General features: G+C 60.0%; 3 protein-coding genes across 5 annotated transcripts; 1 reads left to right on the top strand and 2 right to left on the bottom strand.

Moving 5' to 3' along the window:
* The first annotated feature begins 195 nt into the window (after positions 1 to 195).
* Positions 196 to 9,752, top strand: RUVBL2 (RuvB like AAA ATPase 2). The gene is made up of 15 exons (XM_053968450.1): positions 196 to 531; positions 1,109 to 1,157; positions 1,409 to 1,464; positions 1,564 to 1,705; positions 3,651 to 3,780; positions 4,552 to 4,618; positions 4,738 to 4,844; positions 5,859 to 5,952; positions 6,031 to 6,154; positions 6,595 to 6,689; positions 6,815 to 6,933; positions 7,022 to 7,141; positions 7,725 to 7,854; positions 8,732 to 8,846; positions 9,654 to 9,752. Exons 1-15 carry the CDS (start codon positions 289 to 291, stop codon positions 9,677 to 9,679), a joined length of 1,617 nt encoding a protein of 538 aa, XP_053824425.1. The 5' UTR covers positions 196 to 288; the 3' UTR covers positions 9,680 to 9,752.
* Positions 9,742 to 18,149, bottom strand: PNKP (polynucleotide kinase 3'-phosphatase). Its single transcript, XM_053968457.1, has 16 exons — positions 17,158 to 18,149; positions 16,204 to 16,250; positions 15,238 to 15,513; positions 14,055 to 14,134; positions 13,911 to 13,968; positions 13,357 to 13,464; positions 13,169 to 13,240; positions 12,601 to 12,649; positions 12,302 to 12,372; positions 11,938 to 12,030; positions 11,764 to 11,854; positions 11,034 to 11,095; positions 10,804 to 10,913; positions 10,578 to 10,665; positions 10,416 to 10,477; positions 9,742 to 9,926 (listed from the first exon to the last, which is right to left on the bottom strand). Exons 1-16 carry the CDS (start codon positions 17,273 to 17,275, stop codon positions 9,785 to 9,787), a joined length of 1,527 nt encoding a protein of 508 aa, XP_053824432.1. The 5' UTR covers positions 17,276 to 18,149; the 3' UTR covers positions 9,742 to 9,784.
* KCNA7 (potassium voltage-gated channel subfamily A member 7) lies at positions 18,080 to 24,992 on the bottom strand. Of its 3 annotated transcripts, XM_053968459.1 has the most exons (3): positions 24,093 to 24,992; positions 23,160 to 24,046; positions 18,080 to 20,756 (listed from the first exon to the last, which is right to left on the bottom strand). In XM_053968459.1, the coding sequence occupies exons 2-3, from the start codon at positions 23,679 to 23,681 to the stop codon at positions 19,920 to 19,922; spliced, it is 1,359 nt and encodes a 452-aa protein (XP_053824434.1). In that variant the 5' UTR covers positions 23,682 to 24,046; positions 24,093 to 24,992; the 3' UTR covers positions 18,080 to 19,919. The 3 variants fall into 3 exon arrangements, with proteins under 3 accessions (XP_053824434.1, XP_053824435.1, XP_053824433.1); XM_053968460.1 differs by having other exon boundaries at positions 23,169 to 24,992; XM_053968458.1 differs by having other exon boundaries at positions 23,160 to 24,992.
* Positions 24,993 to 25,809: the final 817 nt, after the last annotated feature.

A 25,809-nucleotide genomic window follows, 5' to 3' on the forward strand; every position in this document is an offset into this window, starting at 1 on the left:
ACGGTTTGTGGGGTGGTTATAGGGCAGGGTGTGGGGCTGATTATGGGGATGTGGGGTGCCTGCGGGGCGGGTTACGGCACAGTTATGGGGTCGCGGAACGTCTGTGAGGCAAACTGTGGGGCTGCGCGGCGTCTATGGGGCCGGTTATGGGGCTTTTTGTGGGGTTTGGGGCAGTTCTGGGGTAGGTAACGGGGCTCTGGGGCAGCCTGGTGCTGCGGGACAGCTCACGGGGCCGGTTATGGGGCAGTTATGGAGGTGTGAGGCATCTATGGGGCAGCTTACGGGGTTATGGGGCAGGTTAAGGTCGGTTTTGGAGTTTTGGGGCCAGTTTTGGGGTTTTTGGGACCGCCCCCCCCCCCCCCCCAACAAGGGGCCCTCCCGGCGGTGCTGGAGGACCGCGCACCATCGAGAGGAGCGGCCAGAGCGGCCGCTCCCGCCTTTGCCCCGCCCCTCCGGCCCCTGCACGTCACTTCCGGCCGGGAGAGCGCGAGGGCAGCGCGGGAGCGAAGCGGCGCCGCCATGGCAACGGCGGTGGGGGAGGGGAGCGGGGGGCTCTGGGGGGGTTTGTGAGGGGTGGGGGGCCTGGGGGGGCTCTGAGGGGGCCCTGGGGGGCTCTGAGGGGGTCCTGGGGGTGTTTGGGGGTCGCCGTGAGGGGATGGGGCAGTCCCGGATTCCCTGAGGGGATTCTGGGGGGGTCTCTGAGGGGATTGAGGGGAACTTGGGGGGATCCCTGAGGGGATGGGGGGGGTCCTGAGGGGATTTAGGGCGTCTGAAGGGGGTCCTGAGGGGGGCTGGGGTCCCTGATGGGTTCTGAGGGGATGGGGGGGGGCGGTCTGAGGAGATTTGGGGTGTCCTGAGGGGATGGGGGGGGGGTCCTAAATGGGCTCTGAAGGGAATGTGGGGAGTCTTGGGGGGTCCTGACCAGACAGGGGAGGGTCTGAGGGGGTCCTGAGGGGTTTCAGGGGGTCCTGAGGGGTTGAAGGGCAGCTCTGTGGGAATGGGGGGGGGGGGGGGGGCTCTGAAGGGGGATTTGGGGTGCTGAGCTGAGGGGTGGAATTTAGGGGACCCCCCCCAGGGTGACCCCAAAACCCCCCAAATTCCCTCCCAGACCCCCAAAGTTCCGGAGGTTCGGGATGTGACCCGGATCGAGCGGATCGGTGAGACACAACCCCCTCATTTTTGGGGGAGGGGGGGATCTCCCATTTTTGGGGACCCCCACCCCATTTTGGGGGTTCAACCCCATTTTTTGGGGAGCTTTAAGTGGTCCCCAATTGCTGGGGTGGGATCCTAAAATTGGGAAAACGGGGTTCAGAAGGACTCAGAAATTTAGGGGATCGCTCCCAAGGTTTTGAGGGGGTCCCCAAAATGGGGGGGGACCCCTTGTGACCCCCCCAAATTCCTCTCCCAGGCGCCCACTCCCACATCCGCGGGCTGGGCCTGGATGATGCCCTGGAACCGCGGCAGGTACGAGGGCTGGGGGGCTTTGTACCTTTTTGGGGGGGGGGGGGGTCTGCACCCCCGGAATGGGGGGGTTCAGCCCCTCTCTGTGCCCCCCCCCCCCAGGTGTCCCAGGGCATGGTGGGGCAGCTGTCGGCTCGCCGCGCCGCCGGCGTCATCCTGGAGATGATCAAGGAAGGGAAAATCGCCGGGCGCGCCGTGCTGATCGCCGGGCAGCCGGGCACGGGGAAAACGGCCATCGCCATGGGTGGGTGACCCCAAAAACACCCCAAAACACCCCCAAAATATCCCTAAATGGCAGCCAAAAACATACCCAAATTATACCCAAAAACATCCCCAAATCCCACCCAAATCCCCGTCCTGATCGCCGGGCAGCCGGGCACGGGGAAAACGGCCATTGCCATGGGTGGGTGACCCCAAAAACACCCCAAAACACCCCCAAAATATCCCTAAATGGCAGCCAAAAACATCCCCAAATCCCACCCAGAAACATCCCAAAAACATCCCCAAATCACACCCAAAAACATCCCCAAATTATACCCAAATCCCACCCAAAAACATCCCCAAATCCCACCCAGAAACATCCCCAAATCCCACCCTTAAACATCCCCAAATTATCCCCAAATCCCACCCAGAAACATCCCCAAATCCCACCCTTAAACATCCCCAAATTATCCCCAAATCCCACCCAGAAACATCCCCAAAACATCCCCAAATCCCACCCAGAAATATCGTCAAATTCCACTCAGAAGCATCCCAAAAACATCCCCAAATCCCACCCAAAAATATCCCAAAAGCATCCCCAAATCACACCCAAAAGCATCCCCAAAATATCCTCAAATCCCACCCAAAAACATCCGCAAACTCCCCCAAATCCCCCTCCAAAACACCTAAATTCCCTTCCAACTCCCCCAAATCCCCCTCCAACCCCCCCAAAATCCCTCCAGCCCCCAAAATCCCCCTCCAACCCCCCCAAAATCCCTCCAGCCCCCCCAAATCCCCTCCAAGCCCCCCAAATCCCCCTCCAACCCCCCAAAATCCCCCTCCAACCCCCCCAAATCCCCTCCAGTCCCTCCAAATCCCCTCCAAGCCCCTCAAACCCCCCCAAATCCCCCTCCAAGCCCCCCAAACCCCTCTTCAACCTCCCCAAATCCCTTCCAACCCCCCAAATCCCCCTCCAAGCTCCCCAAATTTCCTCCAAGCCCCCCAAATCCCCCTCCAAGCTCCCCAAATTTCCTCCAACTCCCCAAATCCCCCTCCAAGCCCCCCAAAATCCCTCCAACCCCCCCAAAATCCCTCCAGCCCCCCCAAATCCCCTCCAACCCCCCCAAATCCTCTCCAACCCCTCCAAATCCCCTCCAAGCCCCCCAAACCCCTCTTCAACCTCCCCAAATCCCTTCCAACCCCCCAAATCCCCCTCCAAGCTCCCCAAATTTCCTCCAAGCCCCCCAAATCCCCCTCCAAGCTCCCCAAATTTCCTCCAACTCCCCCAAATCCCCCTCCAAGCCCCCCAAAATCCCTCCAACCCCCCCAAAATCCCTCCAGCCCCCCCAAATCCCCTCCAACCCCCCCAAATCCCCTCCAACCCCTCCAAATCCCCTCCAAGCCCCTCAAACCCCCCCAAATCCCCCTCCAAGCCCCCCAAACCCCTCTTCAACCTCCCCAAATCCCTTCCAACCCCCCCAAATCCCCCTCCAAGCTCCCCAAATTTCCTCCAAGCCCCCCAAATCCCCCTCCAAGCTCCCCAAACCCCACTCCAACACCCCCAAACCCCCTCCAACCCCTCAAAATCCCTCCAACCCCCCCAAATCCCCTCCAGCCCCCCCAAACCCCCTCCAAACTCCAAATCCCCCTCCAGCCCCCCCAAACCCCACTCCAACCCCCCCAAATCCCCTCCAGCCCCCCCAAAGCCCCTCCAAACTCCAAATCCCCTCCAGCCCCCCCAAACCCCACTCCAGCCCCCCAAATCCCCTCCAGCCCCCCCAAATCCACCTCCAACCCCCCCAAACCCCACTGCAGCCCCCCCAAATCCCCCTCCACCCCCCCCAAACCCCCCTCCAGCCCCCCAAATCCCCCTCCAACCCCCCCAAACCCCACTCCAGCCCCCCCAAAATCCCTCCAACCCCCCAGTCCCCACTCCAACCCCCCCAAACCCCCTCCAAGCCCCCCTAAACCCCCTTTTTTCCCCGCAGGCATGGCGCAGGCGCTGGGCCCCGACACGCCCTTCACGGCCATCGCGGGCAGCGAGATCTTCTCGCTGGAGATGTCGCGCACCGAGGCGCTGACCCAGGCCTTCCGCCGCTCCATCGGCGTCCGCATCAAGTACGGGCCCCTTCCGGGGGGGTCCCGCCCCAATCTGGGGGTCCCACCTCGCCTTTTGGGGTCCCCAGCCCTTGTTCTGTTCTTCCTTCTGGGTGTCCCTCTCATTGGTTTTAAGCTCTGCTTGGTTTTCTCTCTGGTTTCGGGGCGCTCTGTCAGATTTTGGGGCGTGGTCTCCAATTTTGAGGTCGCCACCCCAATTTCAGGGTGCTCACCTGCCCCATTTTGGGGTCTCCACGTCTTATTTTTTTCTTATCCCCCGTTTTTGTTTCCACTTTAAACTTTCTTGTGGGCTTTCTCTCTTTCCGCTTTCATTCTTTCCACTTAATTTTGAGTTTTCTCACAATTTTGGGGTTCCCCGTCCTAATTTAAGTTTCTCTCCTCCGAAATCTTGATCAATTTCAGGATCTCCCCCCACCAAATTCCAGAATCTGCCCCCTCATTTTCAGTCTCCCCACCATATTTTGTGGTTCCCGCTCCCCTTTTTCCTTTTTTGAGCTCAATTTCGTCTCTTCTTCCCCTGTTTCGGGGTCCAACACCCAAATTTTGGGGTTCCATCTCAAAATTTGGGGTTCTATTTCAATTCTGGGATCTCCTTGCTCCATTTTGGGGTTCCTGTATCGTTTTCTGACTCTGGTAGAGTCTGCACCCCCCAAATTTCACTCTCCACCCCAATTTTGGGGTTCCCCCACCCCATTTAAATGTCCCAACACCCAAATTTTGGGGTTCCCTCCTCATTTTTGGGGCGTTCCTCCCTTTTTTTTTGCCTTACAGGGAGGAGACTGAGATCATCGAGGGGGAGGTGGTGGAAATCCAGATCGACCGCCCGGCCACCGGCACGGTGAGGGGGGACCCCAAAACCCTTTTTGTTCCCCCAAAATCCCCTCAGGGGACCCCAAAACCCCTTTGAGGTCCCCCCAAAACCGCGGGGGTCCCCTCAAACCTTCCTCTTCCTCGCAGGGGACCAAAGTGGGGAAGCTGACGCTGAAAACGACAGAAATGGAGACCATTTACGATTTGGGGGCGAAGATGATCGAGGCCCTGAGCAAGGAGAAGGTGCAGGCAGGGTGAGTGGGGGTCCCCCAAACTGGGGGCACCCCAAAAATTGGGGGACACCCAGAAATTGGGATGGGTGCCATAGAATTTGGGGGGGGTGGGCTGGAATTGGGGTAGGAGATGATTTAGGAGCTGGGGGTAAAGAGATTGAGGGGCTGAGCAAGGAGAAGTGGCGTGAGTGGGGGGACCCCAAAAGTGGGGTGGAGGATCGTGAAATTGGGGTGGGTACCCCAAAATTTGGGTGGGATCTCCCAGAAGATGGAGGAGACCCCAGGATTTTAGTGGAGAATATCGAGGGGCAGAGCAGGGAGGAGATGCAGGTGGGGTGGGAAGTGGGACAAGAAAATTGGGGAGGAGACCCTAAAACTGGGGGTGGAGGGATGAAATCAGGATGAGGACCCCAAAATCTGGGGGGAAAAAAGGGCAGGAAACGTGAGGGATGAAAAGGGCGGGAAATATGAGGGGAGAAAAGGGCGGGAAACGTGAGGGGAGAAAAGGGCGGGAAACGTGAGGGGAAAAAAGGGCGGGAAACGTGAGGGGAGAAAAGGGCGGGAAACGTGAGGGGAGAAAAGGGCGGGAAACGTGAGGGGAAAAAAGGGCGGGAAACGTGAGGGGAAAAAAGGGCGGGAAACGTGAGGGGAAAAAAGGGCGGGAAACGTGAGGGGAAAAAAGGCGGGAAATGTGAGGGGAGAAAAGGGCGGGAAACGTGAGGGGGAGAAAAGGGCGAGAAACGTGAGGGGGGAAAAGGGCGGGAAACGTGAGGGGGGAAAAGGGCGGGAAACGTGAGGGGAAAAAAGGGCGGGAAACGTGAGGGGAGAAAAGGGTGGGAAACGTGAGGGGAGAAAAGGGCGGGAAACGTGAGGGGAGAAAAGGGCAGGAAACGTGAGGGGAGAAAAGGGCGGGAAACGTGAGGGGAGAAAAGGGCGGGAAACGTGAGGGGAGAAAAGGGCAGGAAACGTGAGGGGTAAAAAGGCGGAAAACATGAGGAGTGAAAAAATACCAAAATACCCCATTTTCCCCCCCAGGGACGTCATCACCATCGACAAGGCCACAGGGAAGATCTCAAAGCTGGGACGCTCCTTCACCCGAGCACGGGACTACGACGCCATGGGGGCACAGGTGAGGTTTTTGGGGGTCTCTGGGGGGTGCAGTGGGGGTTTTTGGGTGGCCCTGACCACCTGAATTCTCTCCCCCCAGACGAAATTCGTGCAGTGCCCTGACGGGGAGCTGCAGAAGCGGCGCGAGGTCGTTCACACGGTGTCGCTGCACGAGATCGATGTCATCAACTCCCGCACCCAGGGCTTCCTCGCCCTGTTCTCAGGTACCCCCAGACCCCAAAAACCCCCAAACTGTCCTTCATCCAGCTCAGGGCTTCCTTGTTCTCTTTTCAGCTATCTCCAGGCTCCTAAACCCCCCTGGGACCCCTAAATTGCCCCTTACTCACCTCAGGGTTTCACTTTTCTAGGGTACCATGAGAATCCCAAACTACTCCTGAGATCCTAAAACTGTGCACCCAGCAAACCACTTCAAGCCTCTCTGTAACTTTCCTTAAAATGCTCTCAACACCCCATAACCCCCCCAGATCCCTTCCTAGCCCCTCCAACCATCCTTGGTCTTTCCATAACTCTTCCAAATGACCCCAGAGACACTCACAGGGCTCACCTTAGTTATGTCTGTTACTCCGTAAGCATCCTTAACCCCACCAAAATCCTTCCCTAGACCCCTCAAAACAGCCCCTGAGCCCCCAAATCCCAAATCCAGGTGACACAGGTGAGATCAAGCCAGAGGTGCGGGAGCAGATCAATGCCAAAGTGGCCGAGTGGCGTGAGGAGGGCAAGGCCGAGGTCATCCCTGGGGTAAGCCCTGACCCCCAAAACCTTCCCGGGGTCCCCCAAAACTCCACTGGGGATCACCAAGAGCACCCCAAGACCCCCCCAGAACCCCCTCGAGATTAATCAACAGCCCCCTAAAACCCCCCCAGGTGTTGTTCATTGACGAGGTTCACATGTTGGACATCGAGAGCTTCTCGTTCCTCAACCGGGCCCTGGAGAGCGACATGGCGCCCGTGCTGATCATGGCCACGAACCGCGGCATCACCAGGTACCTGAGCACACCTGGGCAACACCTGGGCAACACCTGGGCACCCCCAAACCTCAGCTGAACCCCCTTGTGTCCACGCGTCCCTCAGGATCCGAGGCACTGCCCACCGCAGCCCCCACGGGCTCCCGTTGGATCTGCTGGACCGGCTGCTGATCATCGCCACGGCCCCGTACGGCGACAAGGAGACGCGGCAGATCCTCAAAATCCGGTGGGACACCCCGAAAATACACCTGGGCACCCCTAAATCCTCCTTGACACAGCTCAAACTGCGCCCTGACACACCTGGGCACCCCAAAAAGCATCGTCACGTTCTTGTATGGGGAGAGAGACCCAGAGGATCCTCAAAATAGGGTGGGGGTCCCCAAAAATTATCTCTGACACCCCCAAAATCAATCTGAACCCTGAAACCCACCTGGATACCCAAAATGCCCTGAACCTTAAACATGGCTGGCATCCCTCAACACACCTGGGGTGCCCAATAATCCTCTGCAGGTTACCCCCAAAATCTTTGTCACCCCAGAAGCCTCCTGAGGTACCCCATAACTCTCTCCATGTGCTCTTAACTCCCTCAGAGTCCCCCCAGACACCCCAAAACCCCATCTGGGTCACCCTTAATCCCCACAAACCCGTTAAGGACCCCCCAGTTGCCAACCTGGGTCCTCATCAACCCCCCTGGGTACCCCATAACCCCATTGGGGTGCCCCCCCAGGCCTCTTTTAGGTCCCCCCTGCCCCTTTTTTAGGGGATCCCTCGGCCATTTTGGGGTCCCCCTGACTGGTTTGGGGGCGCAGGTGTGAGGAGGAGGATGTGGAGATGACGGAGGACGCGTACGCGGTGCTGACCCGCATCGGGCTGGAGACGTCGCTGCGCTACGCCATGCAGCTCATCACCGCCGCCAGCCTGGTGGCCAGGAAACGCAAGGTGGGCACCCCAAATCCCCAGGACACCCCGAAATTTGGGGAATGGGATCCCAAAACTGGTGTCAGGAAGTGGCGTGGGACCCCAAACTGGGGGAGCAGCATACACGAGGTGCTGAGGGAGCTTTGGGAGGCTCTGGGGGAGGTTTGTGGTGACACAGGGGTGGAGTAGGGGGGTCAGCGTGGATTTGGGGTGCTCCTGATGGTTTGGGGTCACATACGAGCTTTGGGAAAAGGGTGGGAAATGTGAGGTGAGAAAAGGGTGGGAAAGGTGAGGGGGGGAAAAAGAGCGGGAAACGTGAGGGGAAAAAAAGGAAACGTGAGGGGAGAAAAAGGGCGGGAAATGTGAGGGAAGAAAAGGGTGGGAAACGTGAGGAAAGAAAAAAGCAAGAAATGTGGGGGGAGAAAAGGGCGGGAAATGTGAGGGGAAAAAAGAAAATGTGAGGTGGGGGAAAAACGGCAGGAAACATGAGGGGGAAAAAAGGGAAATGTGAGGGGAGAAAAAGAGCGGGAAACGTGAGGGGAGGAAAAAGGGCGGGAAACGTGAGAGGAGAAAAGGGTGGGAAATATGAGGGAAGAAAAGGGCGGGAAATGTGAGGGGAAAAAAGAGCGGGAAACGTGAGGGGGAAAAGGGCAGGTAACATGAGGGGAGAAAAGGGTGGGAAATGTGAGGGGAAAAAAGTGCAGGAACCATGAGGGGGAAAAAGGGCGGGAAACGTGAGGGGGAAAAGGGCGGGAAACGTGAGGGGAGAAAAGCAAATGTGAGGTGGGGGAAAAAGGGCGGGAAACATGAGGGGGAAAAGAGTGAAAAACTGGAAAAGAGAGTGGGAAACGCGAGGTGAAAGATTTTGGGGTCCGTGCTGATGTCTGTGGCCTGGCAGGGCGCGGAGGTGGGCGTGGAGGACATCAAACGCGTGTATTCCCTGTTCCTGGACGAGTCGCGCTCCACGCAGTACATGAGGGAGTACCAGGAGGCCTTTCTGTTCAACGAACTCCGTGAGCACCCGGGGACACTGGGGGGACAGCTGGGGGGCACCTGGGGGGTCTCCAAAACAGGGTGGGTAACGTGGGGCAACATGGAGGGGGAGCAGGGAGGCGTAAAAACGCGAGAAAATTGGGGTAAACGGCCGAAAATTAGGGGATAGGGAGTGGAAAGGAATGGAAGGAATGGAATGGAATGGAAATGAAGTGGAAGGAATGAAGGAAAAATAAGAGAATTGGGCAAAACAGCAGGAGAAAAATGGTAAAAATTGATGGGGTTTTTGTTTAAAAAATGGATGGCAAAACCAGGACAAAAAGGGGCAAAAATGGGAGAAGTAGAAGGAAAAAATGTGCCAAACAGGGTGAAATGCGAGAAATTAGGTAAAAACATGGGGAAATTGGGTAAGGTTGGGAGAAATAAGATGAAAGATAAAGAATTGGGGCAAACATAGGGGAAGTTGAGTAGGAGTGGATCAAAAATTAGGGGGAATGGAATGCAAAATGAAGAAATTGGAGGATGAGGAGAAAATTGGGCAGAAATAAGGGGAGGAATTGGCCAGGAATTGGGTAAATAAGGAAAAAACAGGGTCAAAGTTGGGGGCAAAGGGGTGACAGTGGAAGAAATTAGGTAAAAATTGGGAAAACCAGGTAAAAAATGGTCAATAAAATAAAAATAAAGGAACTAGGGCAAAAATAATTGAAAATGGGATGGTGAAAAAATGAAGAAAATAGGCAAAAATGAAAAAAATGGGGGCAAAGGGGTAAATTGGGGGGACTTGGGGACATTAGGGTGACCCAATTCCTCCCTGCTTCTCTCCACAGAGGGTGAATCCATGGAAACGCCGTGACTCCCCCCCCATTCACCCCTTCCCCCACCCTTTGTACAATAAATCTGATTTAGAGCCCAAAATCTCCCAAAAATTGGGGGAGGGACAGTGCCTTTATTTGGGGGTTCAGTGGGGGTCTTCATCCATCGCTGAACTGGAAGAAGAGGCGCCTTCGTTGGGGTCTGGGGGGTCCCCAAAATGGGGCACAAAGGGGATCTGGAGGATTTGGGAGAAGCCTTCGGAGAGGTCGGGGGCCACAAATTGTTTCCTGAGGGGGAGTAAATGGGGGAAAATCACCCGGATTTGGGTAAATTGGGAGGAGAAACAGCTCCAGATGGGGGAAAACCCAGCAAAAATGGGATAAACCCACCCAAGATAGGAGAGAGGAGGAAGGGGAAAAGGTAAAAGCCCACCCAAAATGAGGAAGAGAATAGGGAAGAACCACCAAAACTGGGAAAGAGGCAAAAATAGGGAAAACGGGAAAAAAAAAAGTAATGGAGCTAAATAATGGATAAAAGGGCAAAAAACTCCAAACCATCCCCAAATTCCCCCACCTTCCCCAAAGCCTCTCCAAACCATCCCTAAGACCTCCCAAAACACCTCAGATGCCCCAAAATTCCTCTCAGATCCCCTCCAAGCCCCTTTAAATCTTTCCCCAGGGATTCCCCAAAACGCTCCAGATCCCCCAAAATTCCCCTGGGCCCCCCCAGACACGTCCAAATCACTCCAGACCCCCCCAAACCCAATCCCCTCTCACTTGTAGCTGAACAGAACAGCGTCAGTGACGGGGACGTGGCCACTCTGCGTCATATCCCGGAACTTTTTGGGGTGAAAACCCAGAGAAAAGGGTTCAGGGGGTGCTGAGGGTTCATCCTCACCCTCGGGAGGAGGATCAGGACCATCTCAGACCCCTCCTCACCCTGCAGTTGTGCCGCGCCTGCTCCAGGCTCGCCGTGAACTGGAGGCACCGACACGGCACCGCAGCCTCGCGGGCACAGGACACGAACCTGGGGGAGCGGGGTGGGTCAGGGGGTCCCCAAAACAAGGGGCTCAAAACCCCAAAAAAAGGGTCCCAGGGACTGCGGGGAGCAGTTCCCAGTGCCCTCCCAGTGCCATCCCAGTGCCATCCCAGTTCCCAGACTGGCCTTTGCCGCGATTCAGGGTCAGGGTTGGTGTTGTCGACGACAACGGCGCGGCCCCGAGCCAGGGCGGCCGAGCAGGCAGAGACACAGCGTTGCCACGAGCCCAGCGTGTCCTGGGGGTGACCAGGGGTGGCACTGAGGTCACCCTGGGCCAGGGTGGCTCAACAGGCAGAGACACAGCGTGGCCGTGAGCCCAGAGCGTCCTGGAGGTCACACAGGGCTCAGGAACTCACCCTGTTCACGTATTCGTATCCTGCCGGGATCAGGTGCCGCTTCACAAAAGTGGATTTGCCGGCTGAAGGGAAAAATTTTACTTTTTCCTCTCACATTTCCCACAGTTTTCCACAGTTTTCAACCCTTTTTTCCCCCCCCTCCTATTTCTTGCCCTTTTTTCCCCTCACATTTCCTGCCCTTTTCTCTCCCTCACATTTACCACCCTTTTCTCCCCTCACCTTTCCTGCCCTTACCACCCTTTTCTCCCCTCACGTTTCCCGCCCTTTTCTCCCCCCTCACGTTTCCTGCCCTTTTTTCCCCCCTCACGTTTCCCGCCCTTTTCTCCCCTCACGTTTCCCGCCCTTTTCTCCCCTCACGTTTCCCGCCCTTTTTTCCCCCCTCACGTTTTCCCGCCCTTTTCTCTCCCCTCACGTTTCCCGCCCTTTTTCCCACCCCCTCATGTTTCCCGCCCTTTTTTCCCCCCCCTCACATTTCCCGCCCTTTTTTCTCCCCTCACGTTTCCCGCCCTTTTTTCTCCCCTCACGTTTCCCGCCCTTTTCTCCCCTCACATTCCCCGCCATTTTTCCCCTCACATTCCCCGCTCTTTTTTCCCTCACGTTTCCCGCCCTTTTTCCCTCACGTTTCTCGCCATTTTTTCCTCCCTTTTTTTCTTCCTGTTTTTGCCCCTTAGGGATCAGAAGCAGAGCCGGGTCAGCAGCCAGCTCAGCGGTCAGCTCAGTGGTCACTCACCCCCAGGGAAGCCGACGGTCAGCAGCACCTCCGGCCTGTCCGACACCAGTTCAGCCTCGGGGAGCTCTTGGGGAGCTTTGTCCAGGTCCCGCTGGGGACAAAGGTCAAAGGTCAGGACTGGGGACAGGCTGCTCTTGGGGTCAGTGGTCATTTATTGGGCCAGTGGTCACTCACGGGGTCGAAGGCCGGGAGGTCAAAGGGCGCTGGGGCCCAGCCCAGGAACTTTTCCTCAGGAGTCAGGAACCGCAGCCCCGCGTTGAGAGCGAACTGGGAACACTGGGATCAACTGGGGGAACTGGGGGGCAAATGGGAGGGACTGGGGGGGTGAACTGGGGAGACACTGGAAGAGTGACCTGGGGGTGTGGGGGCACTGGGAGGGACTGGGGGGGGCACAGAACACCCCTGGGTCATAAACTGGGGGGACTGGGAGAGACACAGGGTGGAGCTATCAGGGATTTGGGGGTGTCGGGGGGATGCCCAGGGATTCTGGAGGGTCCCAAGGGGTTGGAGGGTCCCCAGGCAGGTTTTGGGGTCCCACCAAGCGGTCGCTGCAGGAGAAATCCTTTTTCTTGCGCCCCGGGGCCCAGTTTGGGGGGCGTCCGGCAGCGTCTGGGGGGAAATGAGAGGTTGGAGAGGTGCTGGGACCCCCTCCCAGAACCCCAAAAGTGCACCCAGAACCCCAACACCCCTCCCTGGACCCCCAAATGCCCCAAGACCCCCTAAAATACACCCAGGAACCCCCCCCAGTGCCTCATCTGAGCATCCCCAGTGTCCCCAAAACCCCCCAGGACCCCCAAAACTTCCCCAAAATTCCCCCAGGACCCCTCACGTGCTCACCCCCCACGTAGAAACTGTCAGGCACCGACACCGTCACGTCCCCGTTCGCCTGCAGGACCCAAACCAGTGACCCCAGTTCACACCAGTTCACACCAGTGACCCCTCTGACTCCCCCCAACAGCTCCCAGTGCCCCCTCCTCAGTTCCCAGTGTCCCCACTCAGTTCCCAACAACCTCCCAGTAACTCCCAGTGCCCCCAGTAGCTCCCAGTCCCTGCCAATCTTCTCCCAGTTCCTCCCAGTTCCTTCCCAGTGGCCACCCTCAGTCCCTCCCAACCCCCTCCCAGTACTTCCCAGTGCCCCCCAGTCCCCTGCAATCCTTTCCCAGTACCTCCCAGCACCCACCCAGTGGCCCCCTCAGTTCCCAGTACCTTCCCAGTAACTCCCAGTAACTCCCAGTGCTCCCAGTCCCTGCCCATCCCCTCCCAATTCCCCCCAGTCCCTTCCCTGTGGCCACCCTCAGTCCCTCCCAACCCCCTCCCAGTACTTCCCAGTCCCTCCCAGCACCTTCCAGTGCCCCCCTCTGTTCCCAGTCCCCTCCCAGTCCCCTCCCAGTCCTCCCAGTCCCACCTTCTCACACAGGTGGTCCCACATTCCCAGCACTGGTTTCCTGTAAATCCCCGGCCCCGTGGCCACCAACACCTGAATTGAGGGGGGGGGGGTCAAACACCTCAGGGAGGGAACTCCTGACCCTTGAGGCGGGGGATCCCCGAGTTTGGGGGGGGGAGTCCCAGGGGGGGTTTGGGGGTCCCCCAGACCTGCAGGGCCACCCCGAGCTGCTGCGTCACCGCCTCCACCTTGGCCTGGAAGAGCTCCGGGCGCAGCCGGCCCCGGGAGATGCCCAGTTGGTTGGTGAACACCACGAGCTGGGGAGGGGGCAAAAAATGGGGTTTGGGGGGGGGTCTTGAGGGGATTGGGGGGGGGTCTGGGGGGGACTTTAGGGGGTTTGGAGGAGCCCCTGAGGGGTTTGGGGGGGATTTGGGAGCTCAATGGGGTCTTGGGGAGGAACCTGGGGGGGCTTTAGGGGGCTCTGGAGGGGTTTGGAGGAGCCCCTGAGGGGTTTGGGGGGGATTTGGGAGCTCAGTGGGGTCTTGGGGAAAAACCTGGGGGGTCCCCAAGAGATCTGGGGGGGCTTCAGGGGGCTCTGGAGGGGTTCAGTGGGGTTTGGGGGCTTTGGGAGCTCAAGGGGGTCTTGTGGGGTACTGAGATGCTCTGGGAGAACAAAGTGGGATTTGGGGGGGGTCTTCAAAGGTTTGGGGGGGGCCTGAGGTGATTTGGGGTGCCCAGGTGGAATTCCGGGGAGGGGTCTCACCTTATACCCCTCATTCTGCAGCTGTTTCAGCTTTTTGGGGATCTGAGGGTACAAAATCCTGCGGGGTGGGGAGAAAACAAAATAAACAGCGAGTGGGACCCCAAAAACAGCCCCAGGACCCCCCCCAAATAACGCCCCCCTCACCTCCAGTCATCGGGGCTGGTGGGAAACACCTTCCCCGAGCGGGTGGTGATGAGGGTCCCGTCCAGGTCGAACCCCGCAATCTGGGGGGGGGTCCCCAAAAAAAAAGAGGGGTCAGGGACAGTGGGGGACCTCCCGGGACCCCCAAATCCCAACCCAGACCCCCCCCACAGGAACTCAGGGGGGGGTTTCACCCACTTGAAGGGGTTATTTGGGGGTCCCTGTGGGGGGAAAAAGGGGTGCTCTGAGGTTTGGGGGGGCTGAGGGGTCCTGGGAGGGGATTTGGGGGGGGTCTGAGGGTGTTGAGGGGTTCTGGGAGGGGATTTGGGGGGGGTCTGAGGGTGTTGAGGGGTCCTGGGGTGGGATTTTTGGGGGGGGGGTCTGAGTGCATTTGAGGGGTCCTAGGGTGGGATTTGAGGGGCTCTGAAGGTGTTCAGGGGTTCTGGGGTGGAATTTGGGGGGGTCTGAGTGCACTGAGGGGTCCTGGGGTGGAATCTGGGGGGGTCTGAGTGCATTGAGGGGTCCTGGGGTGGGATTTGGGGGGCTCTGAAGGTGTTCAGGGGTTCTGGGGTGGGATTTGGGGGGCTTTAAGTGCATTGAGGGGTCCTGGGGTGGAATTTGGGGGGCTTTGACTGCATTGAGGGGTCCTGGGGTGGGACTTGGGGGGGGTCTGAGGGCACTGAGGGGTCCTGGGGTGGAATTTGGGGGGGTCTGAGTGCATTGAGGGGTTCTGGGGTGGAATTTGGGGGGCTTTGAGTGCATTGAGGGGTCCTGGGGTGGGATTTGGGGGGGTCTGAGTGCACTGAGGGGTCCTGGGGTGGGATTTGGGGGGCTCTGAAGGTGTTCAGGGGTTCTGGGGTGGGATTTGGAGGGGGTCTGAGTGCATTGAGGGGTTCTGGGGTGGAATTTGGGGGGCTTTGAGTGCATTGAGGGGTCCTGGGGTGGGATTTGGGGGGGGTCTGAGGGTATTGAGGGGTCCTGGGGTGGGATTTGGGGGTGCTGAGGGAGTTTAGGGCGGCTGAGGTGTCTGGAGTGGGATTTGGGGAAGACTTTGGGGGGCTCAGGGGAAGAAAAGAGGCTGAGGGTGGGGTTGGGGAGCCCCGTTGGGGGTCTGAGTGGGGAATTTGGGGGGGGGGGCACAGGACCCTCAATTCCCTCCCCCCAAAATCCCCCCCCCACCCCGTACCTTCGCGCTGGGCCGGAGCCCTGAGGGGGTGAAGATGAGGAGGGGTCCCAGCTTCTGCCACCCCCCGCCCCGGGAGGGGCTGGGGGGGGCTCTGCGGGCCGGGGGGGGCTCCTCGGGGGGGCTGGCCGGGCGTTTTTTGGGGTGGGGGCACCCCTCGAAGTGCAGCACCAGGGGGTACCTCCCGTTCACCAGCAGCAGGGTCTGCCCGGGGGCGAGGGTCCCGCAGCCCCCCCGGCCCAGCACCGACCCCCCCACCGAGCTGGGGTTCACCCCGCGCTGGGGAGGGAAGGGTTAAAGGGCGGTAAAGACCCCTCCCCAAAAAAAAAACCCCACCCCAAAATCCCATAAATCCACCCAAAATTGGGGTTCACCCCGCGCTGGGGAGGGAAGGGTTAAAGGGCGGTAAAGACCCCTCCCCAAAAAAAAATACCCCACCCCAAAATCCCATAAATCCACCCAAAATTGGGGTTCATCCCATGCTGGGTGGGGAAGGGTTAAAGGGGGGGGGTAAAGACCCCTCCCCAAAAAAAACCCCACCCCAAAATCCCATAAATCCACCCAAAATTGGGGTTCATCCCGCGCTGGGGAGGGAAGGGTTAAAGGGCGGTAAAGACCCCTCCCAAAAAAAAAAAACCCACCCCAAAGTGAGCCCCAAAATCCCATAAACCCCCCCAAAACCCCCCAGGACCCCCCAAATCCTCCCCAGGACCCCCCAGATCCCCCTTTAGGCACCCCAAACCCCCTTTGAGCACCCCCAAAACCCTCCAGGACCCCCCAAATCCCCCTTTAGGCACCCCAAAACCCCTTTGAGCACCCCCAAAACCCCCCAGGACCCCCCAAATCCCCCTTTAGGCACCCCAAAACCCCTTTGAGCACCCCCAAAACCCCTCCAGGACTCCCCAAACCCTCTCAGGTCCCCCCAAAACCCCTCAAGGACCCCCCGAATTCCCCCCCAGGACCCCCCACCTGTGTGACCTGGGCCGTGCCCTCGGCGTAGTTGGCCACGATCTCCACTGTGGGGAGGGGTCAGATTTGGGGACCCCCCCCCTGAGCCCCCCAAAATTCGGGGAGGGGGAACCCACAAAAGTGTCCCCCGAGCCTGGGGGAGGTTTGGGGGGGATTTGGGGTGTCCTATAAAGGAATATTTGGGGGTTCTGGGGGTGAAATTTGGGGGTCCTGGGGGTGAAATTTGGGGGGGAATATTTGGGGGTCTTGGGGGGGAAAATTTTGGGGTCCTGGGAGGTGGATTTGGGGGTTTTGGGGGTGAATTTGGGGGTCCTGGGGGAGGAATATTTAGGGGTCCTGGGGGGGAATTTGAGCGTCCTGGGGGGCAATTTGAGGGTCCTGGGGGGGGGGAATTTGGGGGTCCTGGGGGTGAATTTGGGGGTCCTGGGGGTGAAATTTGGGGGGTGAATTTGGGGGTCCTGTGGAGGGAATATTTGGGGTTCCTGGGGGGTGAATTTGGGGGTCCTGGGGGGTGAATTTGGGGGCCCTGAGGGATGAATATTTGGGGGTCCTGGGGAAGAACTTGGGGGTGAATTTGGGGGTCCTGGGGAGGGAATATTTGGGGGTCCTGGGGAGGGAATATTTGGGGGTCCTGAGGGCGAATTTGGGCGTCCTGGGGAGGGAATATTTGGGGGACCCGAGGGTGAATTTGGGGGTCCTGGGGGGTGAATTTGGGGGTCCTGGGGAGGGAATATTTGGGGGACCCGAGGGTGAATTTGGGGGTCCTGGGGGGTGAATTTGGGGGTCCTGGGGAGGGAATATTTGGGCGTCCTGGGGAGGGAATATTTGGGGGTCCTGAGGGCGAATTTGGGGCGGTTTCCATGACCCGTAGGTGGGTGGGGGGTCCCGGTGCCCATCCCTGAGGGCACGGCGGGTCCCGGGAGGGTTCCGGGGGGGGGGGGTCCCCGCACCCACCCTGCTGCCGGGAGCACTTGCGGTCGGTGACGCCGGTGAGCGGCCCGCGGCCCAGCAGCACGGGCTGCCCGTCGGGCAGCGGCACGGGCCCGGCGAGGCCCCGCAGCTCGGCCCGCATGGCAGCGGCAGAGCCGGGAGCGGCAGAGCCGGCACCGGCAGAGCCGGCAGCGGCAGAACCGGGAGCGGCAGCAGCAGAGCCGGGAGCGGCAGAACCGGGAGCGGCACCGGAGCGACCCCGGCCCGGTACCGCCGCCTCCGCCAGGCTGCGTGACGTCACTTCCGCCGCACGGCCCCGCCCCTTCGCTGTTTCGTTCCCGCCCTTTTTTGCCCTTGCACGCGCCGCTGCAAGGCCACGCCCCCTTCGGTTTCAGTCCCGCCCGCGCCCGCTAAGTCACGCCCCCTACGGACAGAACCACGCCTCTTTGGGCGCCTTCAAGGCGACTTCCGGTCTTGCTACGCCGCCGCTTCCGGTGGGTTGAGTGCCACCGCGCCCCCTGGCGGTGGAGGACGGGGTGGGTCCTCCAAGGGTGGGTGGGCGAACTGGAGGGGACTGGGAAAGACTGGGAGGGGACTGGGAGGGGTTTGGAGGGCACTGAGAGGGGACTGGGAAAGACTGGGAGGGGGTTGGATGGCACTGGGAGGGGACTGGGAAGGGCTGGGAGAGGCTGGAGGGCACTGGGAGGGGACTGGGAGGCACTGGAAGAGGTTTGGAGGGCACTGGGAGGGGCTGGTTTGGACTGGGAGGGGTTTGGGGGGCACTGGGAGGGGACTGGGAGGGGTTTGGGGGGCACTGGGAGGGACTGGTTTGGACTGGGAGAGGCTACTTGGGGGTCACCCCTCCCCCCCCCCCGCTAGGGGTCCCAAAATACGAACCTGCTGACTCAGCATGACCCCCCCCGTGACCCCCCCACGACCCCCGCTCTGCCACCAAGTGTCACCTTTATTGCCGGGGGGGGTGGGCTTGCCTCGTGTCCCCCCCCCCCCAAAATGACACGGGGGGGCCCCGGGGGGGTTTGGTGGGGGGGGGTCACAGGTGGCCTCGGTGGCCTCGGTGGCCTCGGTGTCCCCCGTGTGTCCCGACGTGGCCTCGGTGTCCCCTTGGGAGGTTTTGTGCCCCCCCCCCCCCCAGTTTGGCTTCGTTCACCCCAGTTCGTCCCAGTGCCCCCCCCCAGTTTGTTCTGGTGCACTCCCAGTTCATCCTCATGGGTTCCAGTTCATCCCAGTGCAGCCCCAGTTCATCCCAGTGCCGCCCAGTTCATCCCAGTGCACTCCCAGTTCATCCCGGTGCACTCCCAGTTCATCCTCACTTGTTCCAGTTCATCCCAGTGCAGCTCCAGTTCATCCCGGTGCACTCCCAGTTCATCCCGGTGCTGCCCAGTTCATCCTGGTGCACTCCCAGTTCATCCCGGTGCACTCCCAGTTCATCCCGGTGCACTCCCAGTTCATCCCGGTGCTGCCCAGTTCATCCCAGTGCAGCCCCAGTTCATCCCAGTGCACCCCCAGTTCATCCCAGTGCCGCCCAGTTCATCCCGGTGCTGCCCAGTTCATCCCAGTGCATCCCCAGTTCATCCTGGTGCACTCCCAGTTCATCCTCATGGGTTCCAGTTCATCCCAGTGCAGCCCCAGTTCATCCCAGTGCCGCCCAGTTCATCCTGGTGCACTCCCAGTTCATCCCAGTGCACTCCCAGTTCATCCCGGTGCACTCCCAGTTCATCCCAGTGCCGCCCAGTTCATCCTGGTGCACTCCCAGTTCATCCCAGTGCACTCCCAGTTCATCCTGGTGCACTCCCAGTTCATCCCAGTGCACCCCCAGTTCATCCCAGTGCCGCCCAGTTCATGCTGGTGCACTCTCAGTCCATGCTGGTGCACTCCCAGTTCATCCCAGTGCACTCTCATTTCATTCCAGTGCCCTCCAGTCCATCCAGGTGCATTCCCAGTCCATCCCAGTGCACTCCAGTTCATTCTGGTGCACTCCAGTTCATCCAGGTGCGCTCCCAGTCCATCCCAGCTCATCCCAGTGCACTCCCAGTGCACCCCAGTCTGTCCCAATGCACTCTCAGTTCATTCAGGTGCACTCCCAGTGCACTCCCAGTCCATCCCAGTCCATCCAGGTGCACTCCCAGTGCACTCCCAGTCCATCCCACTGCACTCTCAGTCTATCCGGGTGCACTCCCAGTCCATCCCAGTCCATCCAGGTGCACTCCCAGTGCACTCCCAGTCCATCCCAGTGCACTCCAGTTCATCCCAGTGCACTCCAGTTCATCCAGGTGCGCTCCCAGTCCATCCCAGCTCATCCCAGTGCACTCCCAGTTCACCCCAGTCTGTCCCAATGCACTCTCAGTTCATTCAGGTGCACTCCCAGTGCACTCCCAGTCCATCCCAGTCCATCCAGGTGCACTCCCAGTCCATCCCAGTGCACTCCCAGTCCATCCCAGTCCATCCCAGTGCATTCCCAGTCCATCCCAATCCATCCCACTGCACTCTCAGTCTATCCGGGTGCACTCCCAGTCCATCCCAGTGCACTCCCAGTCCATCCCAATCCATCCCAGTCCATCCCAGTGCACTCCCAGTCCATCCAGGTGCACTCCCAGCCCATCCCAGTCCATCCCAGTCCATCCGGGTGCACTCCCAGTCCATCCCAGTCCATCCCAGTGCATTCCCAGTCCATCCGGGTGCACTCCCAGTCCATCCCAGTCCATCCCAGTCCACCCCATCACCCCCCAGCCCACCCCCCCCCGCCGCGGCCCACCCCCCCCGTCCCCTCACACCTCGGTGACCAGCCTGCCCCCGGCCCAGCCCTTCTCGCCGCCGGCCTCGCCGTCCACGCCCCAGCCCTGCCCGCGCCCCCCGCCCGCCTTGGCCTCGGGCTCGCCGGGGGGCTCGGGGTGGTGGGGGCAGGGCGCGGCGGGCACCACGGCGCCGCTCTCCTCGCCGCGCAGCTCGCGCCGGTAGAAGTAGGAGAAGTTGGAGACGATGACGGGCACGGGCAGCGAGATGGTCAGCACGCCCGCGATGGCGCACAGCGAGCCCACCAGCTTGCCCCCCACCGTCACCGGCGCCATGTCCCCGTAGCCCACCGTGGTCATGGTGACCACCGCCCACCAGAAGGCCTGGGGGATGGACGTGAAGGCCGTGGCCGCGTCCTCGGCCTCGGCGAAGTAGACGGCGCTGGAGAAGAGCACGACGCCGATGAGGAGGAAGAAGATGAGCAGGCCCAGCTCCCTCATGCTGGCCTTGAGCGTCTGGCCCAGGATCTGCAGGCCGGTGGAGTGGCGGGACAGTTTGAAGACGCGGAAGACGCGCACCAGGCGGATGACGCGCAGCACGGCCAGCGACATGGCGGGCTGGCCGATGCCGCGCTGCCGCGCCAGCTCGGTGCCCAGGGCGATGAAGTAAGGGGCGATGGCCGCCAGGTCGATGAGGTTCATGGCGCTGCGGAAGAAGGCCGCCTTGCTGGGGCTGGCCACCAGCCGCACCAGCAGCTCCAGGGAGAACCAGCAGATGCAGACGGTTTCCACCAGGAAGAAGGGGTCGGTCAGGCCGGAGCGGTGGGGAGGGGGCGTGGGGGCGGTGGCGTTGGTGGGGGTGGGCGAGGGGGGCTGCGGGGAGAGAGGAGAGAGGCGGGGGGTGAGGGGGAGGTTGAGGAAACGCCCAAATCCAGCACCCAGAACCCCAAAGTGACCACCCGGAGGGGGTTAACGGGGGTTGGAGACCCCCAAAATGGGTTAATGAGGGTTGGAGACAACCCAGACCCCCAGACTGACCACCCGGAGGGGGTTAACGGGGGTTGGAGACCCCCAAAATGGGTTAATGGGGGTTGGAGACCACCCAGAACCCCAAAGTGACCACCCGGAGGGGGTTAACGGGGGTTGGAGACCCCCAAAATGGGTTAATGGGGGTTGGAGACCACCCAGAACCCCAAAGTGACCACCCGGAGGGGGTTAACGGGGGTTGGAGACCCCCAAAATGGGTTAATGGGGTTGGAGACCACCCAGAACCCCAAAGTGACCACCCACCATGGGTCAGTGGGGTTGGAGACCACCCCCCAAAAGCCAAGGACCACCCAGACCCCCAGGTCCCATGGCAAAGGCCCAGGAAGAGGAGGAGGAAGAAAAGGGAAAAAAGGGCTGAGGACGGTGAGGATGAGGATGAGAACAACAAGGGTGGTGAGGATGAAGATGAGAAGGATGAAGGTGGAGCATATGATGAGGATGAAGATGAGAAGAATGAGGATGACAAGGATGGTGAGGATGAAGATGGGAAGGATGAAGGTGGAGTGTATGACGAGGATGAAGATGAAAAGGATGAGGATGGTGAGGATGAAGATGAGAAGGATGAAGGTGGTGAGGATGGTGAGGATGAGGATGGAGAGGCTGAGGAGGAGGAGGATAAAGATGAGGCTGACGAAGCTGAGGATCAAGAGAATGAGGATGATGAGGGTGTTGAGGATGAGGAGGGTGAGGAGGAAGAGGAGGATGAGGACAGGGATGGTGACAGTGAGAACGCAGCGTGGGGAGGAAGAGGAACATGAGATTGGTGTTCATGAGGATGAAGATGAGGGTGGTGAGGCTGAAGTTCATGAGGATGAAGGTGAGGATGTTGAGGCTGAGGTTCATGAGGATGAAGATGAGGATGGTGAGGCTGAGGTTCATGAGGATGAAGGTGAGGATGGTGAGCACAAGGAGGATGGTGAGGATGAGGAGAAAGGTGAGGAAGAGAACACTGGGACGGGAGAGGATGAGGATGGTGAGGATAAGGATGACGAGGATGATGAAGACGGCAAGAAGGGTGAGGATGAGGAGGGTGAGGATGAGGGTGGTGACAATGACAGAGTGGTGAGGGTGAGGATGGTGAGGATGAAGATGGTGAGGGTGATGATGGTGAGCGTGAAGATGGTGAGGATGAAGATGGTGAGGCCAAGGATGATGATGAGGATGAGGATGAGGACAAAGGGGATGCTGAGGATGATGAGGGTGAGGATGAGGATGGCCACGATGAGGACACTGAGAATAAGGGAGATGAAGATGAGGATGGTGACAATGACACCAAGGACAATGAGGATGATGAGGACGAAGACGGCCATGATGAGAACGCTGAAGATGAGGACAAGGATGGTGACAATGACACTGATGATGATGAAGATGATGAAGATGGTGACAATGACACCAAGGACAATGAAGATGAGGATGCCCACAATGAGGACACTGAAGATGAGGATGATGAAGATGGTGTCAATGACACTGAGGACAATGAGGATGACGAAGACAAGGATGGTGACAATGACACCGAGGATGATGAGGATGATGAAGATGATGTCAATGACACTGAGGACAATGAGGATGATGAAGACGAGGATGGTGACAATGACACCGAGGATGATGAGGATGATGAAGATGGTGACAACGACATCGAGAATGATGAGGATGAAGATGGCGACAATGACACCGACAATGAGGATGGTGAGGACGAGGATGGTGACAACACCACCAATGATGACGATGATGAAGATGGCGACAATGATACCGAGGACAACGAGGATGATGAGGACAAGGATGGTGACAACGACGCCGATGATGAAGATGATGAAGATGGCAACGACACTGATGATGATGATGATGAAGATGGTGACAATGACACCAAGGACAATGAGGATGATGAGGACAAGGATGGTGACAACGACACCGATGATGACGATGATGAGCACAAGGATTATGACAATGACACTGATGATGAAGGTGACAAAGATGGTGACAATGACACTGAGGACAATGAGGATGATGAGGACGAGGATGGTGACAATGACACCGATGATGACAATGATGAAGATGGTGACAATGACACCAACAATGGGCATGGTGAGGATGAGGACGGTGACAACGACACCGATGATGAAGATGATGAGCACAAGGATGGTGACAACGACGCCGATGATGACGATGATGAAGATGGCGAAGACGACACCGACGATGAGGCCGACGACGACAACGAGCGCGCCCACCTACCCCACTGACCTCTTCCTCCGCGCCGGAGCGGAACTGGGGCAGCGTCTCGAGGCAGAAGACCACGATGGACACCAGGATGACCAGCACAGACAGCAGGGCCACCACCCGCGCCGCGGGCGAGCTCTCGGGGTGCTCGCACAGCAGCCACGCCCGCCGCCTCAAACCCCCGCGCGGCAGCGCCGGCGGCTCCTCCACCGAGAAGCCTTCGGCCTCGCGCAGCCGCTCCTCCGCCTCGTCGCCCAGCTGGTAGAACCTCAGCTCCTCCAGGAACACGTCCAGGGGCACGTCGGGCGGCCTCCGCAGCCGCCCCCCGGACTGGTAGTAGTAGAGCACGGCCCCGAAGGCGCCGCGGTGGCGGTCGAAGAAGTACTCGCGGCGCTGGGGGTCGAAGAAGCGGCGCCGGCGCCGGGGGTCCCCCAGGAGGGTGTCGGGGAAGCGCCGCAGCGTCCGCACCAAGGTCTCGAAGCGCCGGCCGGCCACGTTGATGGCCACGCGCTCGCAGCAGCCCAGCGGCTCGCCCATGCCCGCGGCACCCCCGGCACGGGGCACGGGCGGGGCAGAGGGCACCGAGGGCAGCCTGGGGGGTGGGGGGGCACCCCGGGGGTCCTGGGGGGTCAGCGGGGCGGGGGGAGCCTGGCGGGGGGCGGCGGGGGGGGGGGTCTATGGAGGGAGGTCGAGGTTCTTCAGCGTTGGGGACACGCCGAAAGTCTTGAGGGATCGCTGAAATATCGGGGGTCCCAACGGCACCTTAAAGATTTGGGGAACCCCAAAATATTGGGGGTCCCAACGGGACCTTAAAGATTTGGGGAACCCCGAAAATATCAGGGGTCCCAACGGGACTCTAAAGATTTGGGGAACCCTGAAAATATTGGGGGTCCCAACGGGACCTTAAAGATTTGGGGAACCCCAAAATATCAGGGGTCCCAATGGGACCTTAAAGATTTGGGGAACCCCAAAATTTTGGAGGTCCAATGGGACCTTAAGGATTTGGGGAACCCTTAAATATCGGGGGTCCCAACGAGATCTTAAAGATTTGGAGGACTCCTAAAATGTTGGGGGTCTAGAACGTTGGAGGAACCTCAACGTTCTTGAGTGTTGGGGACACCCCAAAAGTCTTGAGGGATCGCTGAAATATTGGGGGTCCCAATGGGACCCTAAAGATTTGGGGAACCCCTAAAATATCGGGGGTCTACAATGCTGGAGGACCCCAAACTTTTGGTTCTACAACGTTGGAAGAACCTCAAGGTCCTGCGGCGTTGAGGACACCCCAAAACTTTTAGAGGGTCCCTACAAGTTCGGGGGACCCCTAAATTCTTGGGGGTCCCTAAAGATTTGGGGGACCCCGGAGCTCTTGGGGGACCTCAAGGGCCTTGAAGGTCCCACAGCGAATCCACAGAGGAACCTCAAGGTCCTTCAGCGTTGGCGACACCCCAAAACTCTTGGGGGACCCCTAAAATATCGGGATTCCCAATGGGACCCCAAAGATTCGGGGGAACCCCTAAAATACTGGGGGTCTACAATGTTGGAGGACCCCAAAACTTTTGGGGTCGGAGGAACCTCAAGGTCCTTCTGCGTTGGGGACACCCCAAAACTTTTGGGTGTCGCAAGGGGACCCTAAAGATTTGGGGGGCCCGAAATTCTTGGGTGGTCAACGGTACTGGAGGACCCTCAGGATCCTCGGGGGTCCTACAGATTTGGGGGACCCCCTAAACTTGTTGGGGGGGGGTGTCCCAGGGTGACCCCAAAGCCTTGGGGAACCCTCGAGGTCCTCGGGGGTCCCACGGTGACCCCAAAGATTTGGGGGGGACACCAAAAATGTTGGAGCTGGGCGGTCCTGGGGGGGGGGTCTCGGGGGGGGGGGGGGCCTCGAGGTCCTCGGGGGTGACCCCAAAAATTTGGGGGGACCCCTCAACTCTTGGGGTCCCCCTGTGTCACTGGGTCGCCCCGAAGCTGTCCCTGCTGTCCCCAACCCACCTGAGCCCCGTCACCGCGTGTCCCCTGTCCCCCCCCCGGTGTCACCCAGGTGTCCCCAACCCACCTGGCCCCTGTCACACCCGGTGTCCCCCCGTTGTCCCCAACCCCCCTCACCGAGTGTCACCAGCCCCGTGCCGTGTCACGGGGTGTCCCCAAGGTCCCCTCCTGTCCCCAAGGTGTCACCAGGGGGTCCCCAGCGCCTGTCACCGGCCTGTCGCCTGTCACCGGGTGTCCCCAGGCCCCGTCCCCGCTGTCCCCAGCGGGTCCCCTGTCACCGGCTGACCCCGGCCCCTGTCACCAGACCCGGGGGGGGGGGGTCCCCAAACCCCCCAGCCCTCCTGACCCCTGTCCTGGGGGTGTCCCCGCTGTCCCCAGCGTGTCCCCTCCTGTCCCCGCTGTCACCAGGTGTCCCCAACCCCTTTGGCCCCCACCCCGTTCCCCCGGGTGCCCCCTCCCCCCCGCGTCACCCGGGTGTCCCCAGCCCCCCCCCCCCCACGGGGTGTCCCCGGCCCCTGGCCCTGTCACCGGGTGTCCCCGGCCCGCCGTCCCGCTGTCACCGCCGCTGTCCCGTAAACAGGGTGACAGGGTGGCCCCGCGGTGTCGGGTTCCCCCCCGCGCTAAAAATAACGGGGGGGGGGTGGGGTGGGGTGGGGGGGGGGGGGTGACCGGACACCCG

Source organism: Vidua chalybeata, chromosome 34, assembly GCF_026979565.1.
Source record: "Vidua chalybeata isolate OUT-0048 chromosome 34, bVidCha1 merged haplotype, whole genome shotgun sequence".
Lineage (NCBI taxonomy): Eukaryota > Metazoa > Chordata > Aves > Passeriformes > Viduidae > Vidua > Vidua chalybeata.

What these genes read in the sequence shown, in the direction of transcription:
- RUVBL2 (XM_053968450.1), top strand. Translation starts at nt 289, where the DNA reads ATGGGGCAGGTTAAGGTCGGTTTTGGAGTTTTGGGGCCAGTTTTGGGG. An exon ending in CTTCCTCGCCCTGTTCTCAG is followed by an intron (nt 6,155 to 6,594) that starts GTACCCCCAGAC and finishes TCCCAAATCCAG; the next exon opens with GTGACACAGGTGAGATCAAG. An exon ending in CTTTCTGTTCAACGAACTCC is followed by an intron (nt 8,847 to 9,653) that starts GTGAGCACCCGG and finishes TTCTCTCCACAG; the next exon opens with AGGGTGAATCCATGGAAACG.
- PNKP (XM_053968457.1), bottom strand. Translation starts at nt 17,275, where the DNA reads ATGCGGGCCGAGCTGCGGGGCCTCGCCGGGCCCGTGCCGCTGCCCGAC. An exon ending in GGCTCCGGCCCAGCGCGAAG is followed by an intron (nt 14,135 to 15,237) that starts GTACGGGGTGGG and finishes ACCCCCCCCCAG; the next exon opens with ATTGCGGGGTTCGACCTGGA. An exon ending in AGCTCGGGGTGGCCCTGCAG is followed by an intron (nt 13,241 to 13,356) that starts GTCTGGGGGACC and finishes CCCTCAATTCAG; the next exon opens with GTGTTGGTGGCCACGGGGCC.
- KCNA7 (XM_053968459.1), bottom strand. Translation starts at nt 23,681, where the DNA reads ATGGGCGAGCCGCTGGGCTGCTGCGAGCGCGTGGCCATCAACGTGGCC. An exon ending in CGGAGGAAGAGGTCAGTGGG is followed by an intron (nt 20,757 to 23,159) that starts GTAGGTGGGCGC and finishes CTCTCCCCGCAG; the next exon opens with CCCCCCTCGCCCACCCCCAC.